An 11,761-nucleotide genomic window follows, 5' to 3' on the forward strand; every position below is an offset into this window, starting at 1 on the left:
GTTTAACGAGAGACATGTATTGTTCTCATGCGAACTTGTACTTTATACAAATATCAAGGTTCAAATTGTGCATAAAAATTAAGCTGTGGCTATCTTTTAAAATTTGAACTACGATTCCAGAAATTAACTGCAAAAGGAAGAAACGTAATCACGCTCTCTAGATCTGAGAACTACAAATTACATGGAGAGTAACAAAAAAAAAACATGTTTTTGTTTTCTCTTGTCAGTGGAAATTGGAATAAGTTAATGTGTGCTCCAACTTGAAGGGTCGTCTGTGGACTTGTGGCGACAAAATGATGAGAGAAAAACACCGTTGTTGGACGAATTTGTGTGCTTTCAGATAGGAATAAACGACTCCTGGCTAGAAGTCTTTTATTATTTTAGTGAGAAATTACCTCATTGTCAAAATCTATGCTACTTCGCAGAGGGAGCCGTTTCTCACAATGTTTTATACTATCAACAGCTTTTCCAATGCTCGTTACCAAGTCAGATTTCAAGTTAATATTTGTTTACGAAACGTGTAACTCACTCAACAACTTCAAGAGGGAAATAAAAACACACTTGTTCACTTAGACCTTCATTGGGTTTGAGTTATATTATGTTTATTTTTTGATTTTCTATAGTTATTTTTTTTTTCATTTTAAGTAGGCGCCTTTGTCGTTTTTCTGGAGAAGTGCGCCTTATAAATCCATATTATTATTGTCATTAATATTAAAGGCAGTGGACACTATTGGTAATTGTCAAAGACTAGCCTTCACAGTTGGTGTATCTCAACATATGCATAACATAATAACCCTGTGAAAATTTGAGCTCAATTGGTCGTCGAAGTTGCGAGATAATAACGACAGAAAAAAACACCCTTGTCACACGAAGTTGTGTGCGTTTAGATGGTTGATTTCGAGACCTCAAGTTCTAAACTTGAGGTCTCGAAATCAAATTCGTGGAAAATTACTTCCACTTCAGAGGGAGCCGTTTCTCACAATGTTTTTCACTACCAATCTCTCTCCATTACGCGTTACCAAGTAAGGTTTCGTGCTAATAATTATTTTGAGTAATTACCAATAGTGTCCAATGCCTTTAGGTTGTCATGCTTACGAGTCGTTTGATCAATTACTAATAGTGTCCAGGACCTTTAATTAGTCAATTACGGAACCCACTGTTGTGTAATTACTTTCTTATTATCAACAATCTAATCTTACTTTACCATCCACACGTTCACGTTGGATCTCAAAGACGTTTAGTTAAGGTTATTAATCCACTGAATAAGCTGATAACACCAAGAGCAAACGATGTGCCAGGAGTACATGCTGATGGAAAAAGAACGGATTGTAAAACAATGTCAACCTTTAGAAGCTGCTATATATATATATATATATATTTTTTTTTTGTTCTCTCTCTATTAAATCTGTATAGTAAAATATAACTTTGCTCAGTTGAATATCTCTCGTTTTCTAAATGTAATATTTGAGTCCAATTGCTTTAAATTTTAACTGTTCATTGCCATTCTCCTTGAGCGGCCTTGTCTGGGGATTTTGGCTTGTTATAAACTAAATTATTTGTACCACTATTAAAACTCAATTTGCCATTAAAGGCAGTGGACACTATTGGTAACTACTCAAAATAATTATTAGCATAACACCTTTCTTCGTGTGACAACTTTGTGTGACAAGGGTATTTTTTCTTTCATTATTATCTCAGAAGTTCGATAACCGATTGAGCTCAAATGTTCACAGGTTTGTTATTTTGTGCTTATGTTGAGATACAACAAGTGAGAAGCCTGGTCTTTGACAATTACCAATAGTGTCCACTGCCTTTAATTAGCAGAATAAACATCATAGCTCTACGGATCCGGATTGTGGGTTCATGCATCATGTAATCTATTGTTCCTTTTCAAACAAAATAAACATGTCAAAAGGAGGTATACTGATCTGTTCTATTGATTGCCTTGATGGTCTATAATTAAATAAATTGAGCATTTTATAAAATTTCCTATACTATTTTCACTCGTGTGTATAAACAAAAATGAGTACATGTTATTATCATTTCTGTAGGGAGAACAAAAAAAATAAGACAAATGAGTTGGACATAAACTTACCGGTTGACGTGGTACTTGCTGATGTAGTTCCATCACCGGCAACTAAACAACAATATTTACAAAATAAAAATAACTTAATAACAAGTATAATTATACAAACCTTTGGATTATGATTTATTGTCAGTTCCCGCCTTCGTGCAGAAGACGATCAGAGCATACTGATCGAAACGTCGAGTTAATCCAACGGTTCTTTTCAGAATCACCCCAACTCATTTAGAGATTGTTATTACATGGTGTTACCGCAAACTCTTCTATATATATTGTGATGTTATTACAATTCAGGCACACAAGAATTGATCACAGCGAGCAAATTTAGTTAGTTGATATTTTAAGTTAGTTGAAATGCTTAGTTTTTTATGACACCAACTTCATGGTAAAAACAAAAACCTGGTTCTTCTTTTATTTTTATTTAAAAAAAAACTACGGTATTTTCAGAGGGTGCCGTTTCTCGCGGTGTTTTATACTTTCAACGGCTCTCAATTGCCCGTTGCCAAGTAGGCTTTGGTGACCACATTTATTTTGAGTATGCATAGCAATAGTGTACTTCAACTGCCTGAAAGGGAAGGTACACGTTTGCTAATTACTCAAAACAAATATTAACTTAAAAACTGTCTTGGTAACGAAAATTGGAGAGCTATTGATAAAACATTGTGGGAAACGACTCCCTCTGAAGTAACGTAGTTTTTGAAAAAGAGGTAATTTCTCACTGAAAATAATAACGAAATACTTCTAGCTAGAAGTATTTTATTCTTTTCTTAGAGCACACAAATTCGTCCAACAAGGGTGTTTTTTTTTTCTTTCATAATTTTCTCCCAACTTCGCTCACCAATTGAGCCCAATTTTCACACCCTTGTTATTTTATGCTTATGATGGAATACACCAAGTGTGAACACTAGTCTTTGACAATTACTAATAATGTACAGTGCATTTGATAACTCAACAATGGCTAGATGCTTACCTGGTTCTTCTGGGGTTTCCACAGTCATGGCAGGCCCGGCCATGAAACTGAGTTGAGAGGAGGTGACACCGAGATAGAAGTAGCTCCTGCTGGGTTTCCTTGCTAGCACAATGGTAGCCCTTTTTGAGAAGAAAGCAGTCACAAAGCATGATCTAAGATCTTGTCTTTGTACCATAAAATTCAAATCTCTTCTCAAAACTTTTCTTATGTCGCAGGTTTTCAAAACACAGAGTTTTTTGTGTCTGTTGACTTTCGTTTTTTTGTTTTTTTTTATTTGTATTAGAAGGAAATAGTATAGCTCAGGTTTGTGTAATGGTGTTTTGCCTCGCCTTCTACCTCTGGGACCCGGTTCGAATCCCACCGGGAGCACGATGAGGGATTGTGTTTTAAAGTCCCTACGGGACTGCGTGGGTTTTCACTGGAATAATTTTCTGCGGTTTTCCTCTTACATCTAAAATAATTGAACTTTTTTTACTGTCTATTATCGTCTCGATTGGCTTTATGTCAGAGCGTTGACGATTCCAAATCCATTTTTTGTTTCCTTTTTTTTGACATTAGCAGACAAAATATATGACAAACAATAAGCATCGGCGAACTGGAAACCACCTGGACCAGTCTTGGCAGCCAACCACTCTACGTATTTAAACCAACAGTATAATATAGTCATGTCCGCTGGTTGGCTAAGGAACAAATGTTGACTACTTTGGGCGCCTCGGGAAAAGAGAAATCTCAAGGGATCACCTCGGGTGCCTTGGTTTGAACCATAGCACGAGTAAAAAATACGTAGCCCAAATATGTGTCTTATAAATCCCCATACATTATCGACATTGCATACAGGTTGTTTTTACAGCTGGCACAAATCACAAAACTAATAGAATAACACACAGTCATGTACTTTAAAACGGTTGGCAGACTATTTTCATCCGCGCACACGCTCGTCTTCGCTATTTGATACACAGACTAGATGTACAACTGATTGGGTTCGAAGTGGTCTTTTCGCGCTGGTTTACGGTATAAGCTATAATAGACGTCTCGGTTCTGCGCAGAACGATTATATTACCCTGGTTGTTAATGGTGTCACAGTTAAAACCTGGTAATTGCTAATGGGATAGTACCCCGGTTGCTAATGGTAAAATGTCGCCGTTGGTGCGCCTTTTAAGACATATCAAGTGACGTGCTATCAACCAATCACAACACAGAATCGTTTCAGATGTTACAAACTGTAAAAACTATTGGCTAAAAATTTAACTTGTGACCTTTATAGTACGAACAAGTTGACAAGTTACTCCTTCGATGGCTCTAGTACGTAATGTTAACAAATACATAATTCAAAAAGAAATTCAGTAGAATTTTTAGCCAAATTTGTATGCACAACTGCTAGCTTCATGTCCCACGCTATGGCAGATGAGTTACAGGAACTCGTATACTGCGAGTATCTTTCTTGTTCTACATCGAAACATGTTTTTACAGACTCTTCAATATCTGAAGATTGATCTTGAATCAGAGTCTCTTTGGCCGTGTCCGAATTGGCGACTTCGGCTACAGCTAGGGCTAGTGCGCGCGCGTATGCCATTCTTCAACACTGACAGACGCGCTGATCTAGCCGTAGCTATAGCCAAAGTCACCAATTCGGACACGGCCGTATTACCTGAATTGAAGCGGTCCTTCGTCCTGGACTGGAGCATTCCAAACCCCGAGGAGAGTCCTCCAACCTGTGTCATTGGTGTGCCCCCATGCAGACTGTAAACAAAATGACCACACACACAGAATCATGACAATTGTGGTTAAAGGCTCTGGGTGGACACTATTGGTAAATATTACTCAAAATAAATTCGGGTAGGATTTGGCAGGAGATTCCCCCACCCGGAGATTTAATCTCCCATAATAGCAATCTGTGTACAAACTTTTTCGAATAGCGCCCTCTTTTGAATTATCCTCCCCCAGCCCATAGGAACAGAATCTCCGGCGGACACTATTATAAGCCACTTCGGAATGTCAGTGGCGCATGTCTGTTACTGCTGACAACGGACTTTGTCTATCTCCCGTAACCTTTTGACAATACCCGCTGATACTGTCAAAAGGTCACGGGAGATAGACAGAGTACGTTGTCAGCAGTAACAGACATGCGCAGCTGGAACTCCGAAGTGGCTTATTTCCTGTGTAAGGCCGTGTCCGAAACGGCGACTTCGGCTACAGCTACGTCTAGATCAGCGCGTCTGCCAGTGTTGAAGAATAGCAGATGCGCGCGATCTAGCCGTAGCTGTAGCCGAAGTCGCCGTTTCGGACACGGCCTAAACCGGCCTAAACTACTGGCTACCCCATCTGCTCACATTGTTGACTGAGTGGCACTCTAGGAGGGCCGTGTCCGGGGGTGGGTAAGCGAACGTCCCGACCGCTACATTGGTGTCACGGGCAAGGTCAGCACGACGTGCCTGGATGAAGAATCCACCGATTAGGATGTCACCTTTCACGGTGATATTTACTGGAGTAAAGAAAGAAAAAAACAACGAAGAAAAAAAAAAACATTGTACTGAGGTAACGACCTTTTCAGATTAAATTATTTTTCTTCTTCCACATTATGTTATTTTTATTTGAGAAATATGTGCAGAAATTACAGCCTCGGAATTATTAAAGAAGGATTTGAAAATGTGCATGGTGGAAATACGATATGGAAATGTGTGCGGTAACACGATATAATGAATATCTCTATGCGTTGGGTTGGTTGTGAAAAGAACTGTTGGTTTCAACTCGACGTTTCGATCAGTATGCTCTGATTGTCTTCTGAAGAGCCTATTGTTATGGGACTTGTGTTTGTTTGATTGCGTAATAAAGTCTAAATTACTTCCGCAGAGTAGATTTTCTAAACACGAACCCGTTGTAAATTATTATGTTTAGTTTGATTCGGTCATTTTAAAAATAAGATAAGATAATTGTGATACCAAGTTGCACCATGGTGGGTCATTTTGTCACATACCAGTCAAGGATCCGCCGGCCGTATAACTGTCTGCATTCGTAGAGATAGTAAACGGTGGTGAATCGGTGTCGTTGGCCAGACTAGTACCATTGTTATGGCCGAATGGGACCATATCTGTGCAGAGGTTGGCGTACTTTTTTATTGGGACTCGACCATGGTATCCGAGCACCGCGGGGACGAGGATAAAAAATAGCGTGATGTACATCTTCATGAGAAGTCTCCAAACTTACCGGCCTAAACTGTAAATTGAAACATGAACAAGCATATTTAATTACCGAAAACTCAATGTAAAAGTCTTAATTGTTGATTCTTACCACCACAAGTAAACCAACACCATGCTCAAAAGAGATTTACATGGCAAACCTCACCTGATTTTACTACCAGTCAAAGTTTCAAATCCTACTTGCTAAATAGTGAGGTCATTTTCTTCTCAGAACCAACATTATTCAAAAGAGATTGACACAAGGTGCTATCGCAAACTTTGCCTGATTATAATCCCATATGCAAAGTTTCACACCCTACTATGGGTGCGTTCGTTTAGCTCCCCTGGGTCGACCCCGGTGTGTGGCGGGTTTTTTACACGTTCTTCCTGGAAAAAAAAAACGCCACACACCGGGGTCGACCCAGGGAAGCTAAACGAACGCACCCTATATTGTTGGTTTTACATAGAAAAAAGGACCGTTTGTTGGTCCTTTCTCTATGAATGGTTGGTCATAGACTTGATGCAAGTCCCCTTCTCGTGCGAGGCCCATAACACATGTAATGCGCCAGCATGCAACTACAGTAACAAACACATAATACAAGTAGGCCTGTACGGTGGCACGGGATTGGGACTTGTGTCAAGTCTAGGTTAGTCACGGCCTCCTGGCCCTAACAAACCACGGAGGCGCCTTGTATCAAAGTCACGGTCGAGTTGTCACATTGTGTTATAGTCATCCTTTTTTCTAAAGTTTGTTTCGAAAAGGTGTTCATCAAACGAAATACTTGGCCAATGGTGCGTATACTTTGTGGCATTGTAATATTATTAGCAACCGGGTTAATTTTCTTTCAGGTCAATGACTATCCGGAATGAATTTTATTCATAAAGTTGGGTTTGGTTATGACCTTCACAGCAGCCGAGTGGCGCGGGCGGCAGGACCAGTGTCATGCTTGCTTAAATAACTGCAGATTGTGCGGATGAATTCCTCGGGTTTCTTGTTAAACTACCCTTAAAGGCAGTGGACACCATTGGTAATTGTCAAAGACTAGCCTTCACAGTTGGTGTATCTTAACATATGCATAAAATAACAAACCTGTGAAAATTTGAGCTCAATCAGTCATCGAAGTTGCGACATAATAATGAAATAAAAAACACCCTTGTAACACGAAGTTGTGTGCGTTTAGATGGTTGACTTCGAGACCTCAAGTTCTAAATCTGAGGTCTCGAAATCAAATTCATGGAAAATTACTTCTTTCTCGAAAACTATGGCACTTCAGAGGGAGCCGTCTCTCACAATGTTTCATACCATCAACCTCTCCCCATTACTCGTCGCCAAGAAAGGTTTTATGCCAATAATTATTGTGAGTAATTACCAATAGTGTCCACTGCCTTTAAACACTCTTTCGTTCCGGTATACAGTGTGGTGGTTTTTGCGCGGTTGAACTCAGAGGTTGACAAGTAGTGTGGAAGTATAGTTATAATGGACCCCTTATATTTTGCACACAAATCCTACGGTGTGCACACAAGTGTATTCCTTTAAATACATGTAATGGTCACATTTGTAGATTTTTAGAATGCATCAATCTTTAGTGTGTTGGTATAGGGAACATCAGATCAGATCATCTGCTCATACCATTGGAACAAGATATTTGTCCCAAACACAGTTATTTTAACCGTAATAAAATCTGCCTTCCAGTTACTCTTGGACCAAGACTATGGTGTTTGGTATTGGATAGTGTACTACGCGCAGTTGTAAATCGCCAAAAGCGTATAGCTTGCCAGTATAGTCTAATTTCAAGCCATCCAGTACACTAAATCATATCGCGATGGGCGCGCTTTGGCGATTTACAACTGCGCGTAGTACACTATCCAATATCAAGCACCATAATAGTATTGGCCCAAGACTACCTTCCAGTGGGTCCAGCACGTACACTTTTCCCGCGGCTGCTTGTAGGATTTACAAGGAGTTGAAACTTCGATTGTACTATTTGGGCATATATGGAAAGCTGCGCGTTCATACATTGCATTCGTTGACCCTCTTAAAGGCAGTCGACACTATTGGTAGTTATCAAAGACTAGTCTTCGCAGTTGGTGTATCTCAACATATGCATAACATAACAAACCTGTGAAAATTTGAGCTCAATCGGTCATCGAAGTTGCGAGATAATAATGAAAGAAAAATAACCCGTCACACGAAGTTGTGTGCGTTTAGATGGTTGATTTCGAGACCTCAAGTTCTAAATCTGAGGTCTCGAAATCAAATTCGTGGAAAATTACTTCTTTCTAGAAAACTATGGCACTTCAGAGGAAGCGGTTTCTCACAATGTTTTATACCATCAACCTCTCCCCATTACTTGTCACCAAGAAAGGTTTTATGGCAATAATTCTTTTGAGTAATTACCAATAGTGTCCACTGCCTTTAAAAAAAAAAGAAAACGTGAAATAAGTCAAATAAAAAAATTAAAACAATCTAACCTTTTTTTTTCACAGGACTCGGGAAAGTACTGAGTATACAGTGCTACACACATCGGTGTATATGGGTAAAAACCAATATTCTTTATCCCCGATGCAAATTTAACATCTATTAAATCGTTTGCAGTACCCGCTGCTAAAACATAGGATTCGAACTGCCTCTAGCTAGCTACCGGGCAATCTCGGTGGTCTAGTTGGTATGACACTGCTCTAGAATTGCAAAGGTCGTGGGTTCGAATCCCACCCGAGTAAAAATGCCTGTAAAAAGTGCTACACACATCGGTGTATATGGGTAAAAACCAAAAATTATAATTCTTTATCCCCGATGCAAATTTAACATCTATTAAATCTAACCTTACCAGTATGATCACCGGACCGACATAAAAATGCGGTAAAAAAAAAAATTGGAAGCCCAATCTATACAGGCACATAGGAGTATTTCAAACACAAACAGACAGCGTAATTGCTGCTAGTGTCTCCATAAAACCTTACTTGATTATTTTGGTGTTATTTGAGGTAAAGGTTTAATTTCACGCAAGGTGAATCAGAACTTTCAATAATATGGTTGAGGGCATCCGTGAGGTTATTTTTGCGAACTGGTGTACTTTTATCAATCTACTGTGATTTGAGTTCATATCTTTCACTTCAGTGCCGATTCCCAGGAATACATATTTCTTCATCAACAACAAAAATCATGAAGCATTTAAATTATTTACTTAACCTCTGGAGCAGCCGAGGGGCGCAGGCGGAAAGACCAGCTCTACACATTTTTAATAACAACAAAATGTGTGGATCAATTCCGCTGATTTTGTTTTGAAGGCAGTGGACACTATTGGTCAATACTCAAAATAAGGTCTTGAAATCAAGCATGAGAAAGCACACAACTTCTTGTGACAAGGGTGTTTTTTCTTTCATTATTATCTTTTCAACATCGACTACCAATTGAGCTCAAATTTCACAGGTTTGTTATGCACATGTTGAGATACATCGATTGAGAAGACTGGTCTTTGACGTTTTCAATAGTGTATAGTGTCTTAAAAAATAGTGTCTCAAAATAATTGTTAGCATAAAACCTTACTGGGTAACGAGTAATGGTATAACACATCGTGAGAAACGGCTACCTCTGAAGTAGAGTACTTTTCGAGAAAGAAGTAATTTTCCACGACTTTGATTTCGAGACATCAAAATATGAGGTCCCGAAATCAAGCATCAGAAAGCACACAACTTCGTGTGACAAGGGTGTTTTTTCTTCCATTTTTATCTCGCAACTTCGCTGACCAATTTAATTCAAATTTTCACAGGTTTGCTATTTTATGCATATGTTGAGATACACCAAGTGAAGATACTGGTCGTAATATTTTAAGTGATTTTGTCTACACTATCATTTTCCTTAAAACGTGTAAGTTTTTATACATCTATGTACTTTGTGTTTATTTTGTTTCACACAAAAGGTATCCTATAACCCTTAAAAGGATCTTTTCGAAACATATTTTGTTGCATGGGCTTTTGCACAAGCTCATGGTTATTCTTAAACTTGCTCTGTCGGACGTGGGGAGTTCAAAGAGGTTGATGTAGTCTAAGCCATTGTATGAGCTCAAGCTGAAACAGGGGTTTTGAAAAGGCCTGTCTGATCAGAACAAGGTCATCAATGGCAACTATATAACATTGATCAAACAATAAATCCAAATCAAACAACTTATGTTTTACTTAGAAAACGAATGTTTTTTTTTTGTTTTTTTGCCAGCCAAACAACTAACTGTTTACCAATGAACCCCACCAGGAGCTCCAAAATACCCGATGAGGTAGTTTCACGAAATCCACACAAACAACACCTTATAAAAAGACTTTTCTGAGTAGACGAAAATAAAGGATGTAATACAACTTACTTACTTCCTTTGCTCTTGTCACCCAGTCCAAAATGACCGATGTACGTTAGTAACCTAAGAGTCGTTATATCAGAGTTTATATAGCATTGGATAAACCCAGCTAATCGTACGATTGTGACACTTATTGAAATTTCTTTTATTATCAGAACGTGTTTACCTTGACCTGTCACGAGACAAAGTTACAAGGTTTTCTTTTCTCGATCTGAACGCCTTGAATTTCACAATTGTTTGATTTTAGGTGCCGTTTCGGTTGATTGGACTCTCCTTGATTAACACAAGTAAGGCTTTAATCTCAATCAGATATCCCTATTAGGCTGCACCCACTTCAACTGATGACGATTCAATGGAAAAGAGAGTATGTTTTGTAAACCGACACAGTTTTTTTTTTTAGGTGTTCGGACTCGAGTCCGAAGACCTCTTGTTTTTGTTCGGGTTTTTTTTTTTTTTTTTTTTTTTTACTTCGTCTTCTTCTCCGTGGTTTTTGTCCGCTAACAAAGACATACTTGCTAAGCTCACATAAACTTCAAACTTCACACATAGTTAGATATTCATTAGTAGATGAAACCGTTTTAGTTTCGTCATGATGACGTCATCAGGTGTCGAATTACAAGGTTTTTAGGTTCAAAAAGTGACCATTTGCTTTTCGCTATATGTCTTCGAATTTTATAGTTATGATATTCATAATTACGCATCTGATAGATCAAGACTGGGACAACATTTGAAAAGTTAACGTCAAAATCGTATGACCCCTCCTTCCGTTCGTACCGGAAGGTCAAAGTTTGCAATTGTATATTTTTCTTCAAAAATACATCTCCGTCCCTTGCCCTCTAACAAAAGCACACTTCCCAAACCTGTATGAACTTCTAACTTCACACATAGTTAGATATTTATCAGGAGAAGAAACCGTTTGAGTTACGTCACGATGACGTCATCAATTCTTGAGTTATGAATTTTCAAAGTTTATTATTTCAAAAAATCATAACTTTTGATCTACATGATGGGTTGTTACAATCGACACATCATCGGAAAGTTCGTTAAAAACTCCGTAAAAAATGCCTCGCAGACATGATCCCATTTTGATCTCGTCTTCTGGTTCAAAATCGAGTTTGAAAATTCATAATTTCATGTATAAAGAACTACGAAGTTTCCCCATTGGTTGTGCGTAACACGTGTGTCG

At 38.6% G+C, this 11,761-nt stretch overlaps 1 protein-coding gene and 1 non-coding gene across 2 annotated transcripts; one reads left to right on the forward strand and one right to left on the reverse strand.

Annotated features, from left to right (window-relative positions):
• Positions 1-827: 827 nt before the first annotated feature.
• On the reverse strand, positions 828-6,238 carry LOC139945495 (putative defense protein Hdd11-like). Its single transcript, XM_071942857.1, has 6 exons — positions 6,028-6,238; positions 5,384-5,535; positions 4,702-4,793; positions 3,054-3,172; positions 2,096-2,137; positions 828-1,307 (listed from the first exon to the last, which is right to left on the reverse strand). The coding sequence occupies exons 1-6, from the start codon at positions 6,236-6,238 to the stop codon at positions 1,228-1,230; spliced, it is 696 nt and encodes a 231-aa protein (XP_071798958.1). The 3' UTR covers positions 828-1,227.
• A 2,640-nt stretch (positions 6,239-8,878) lies between these two features.
• On the forward strand, positions 8,879-8,952 carry Trnas-aga (transfer RNA serine (anticodon AGA)). The gene has a single exon. It is a non-coding gene; the product is annotated as a tRNA-Ser (tRNA).
• Positions 8,953-11,761: the final 2,809 nt, after the last annotated feature.

Source organism: Asterias amurensis, chromosome 12 (assembly GCF_032118995.1).
Source record: "Asterias amurensis chromosome 12, ASM3211899v1".
Taxonomy (NCBI): Eukaryota; Metazoa; Echinodermata; class Asteroidea; order Forcipulatida; family Asteriidae; genus Asterias; species Asterias amurensis.

What these genes read in the sequence shown, in the direction of transcription:
- LOC139945495 (XM_071942857.1), bottom strand. Translation starts at nt 6,238, where the DNA reads ATGAAGATGTACATCACGCTATTTTTTATCCTCGTCCCCGCGGTGCTC. An exon ending in GGCCGGCGGATCCTTGACTG is followed by an intron (nt 5,536 to 6,027) that starts GTATGTGACAAA and finishes TCTTTACTCCAG; the next exon opens with TAAATATCACCGTGAAAGGT. An exon ending in AGTGCCACTCAGTCAACAAT is followed by an intron (nt 4,794 to 5,383) that starts GTGAGCAGATGG and finishes TTTTGTTTACAG; the next exon opens with TCTGCATGGGGGCACACCAA.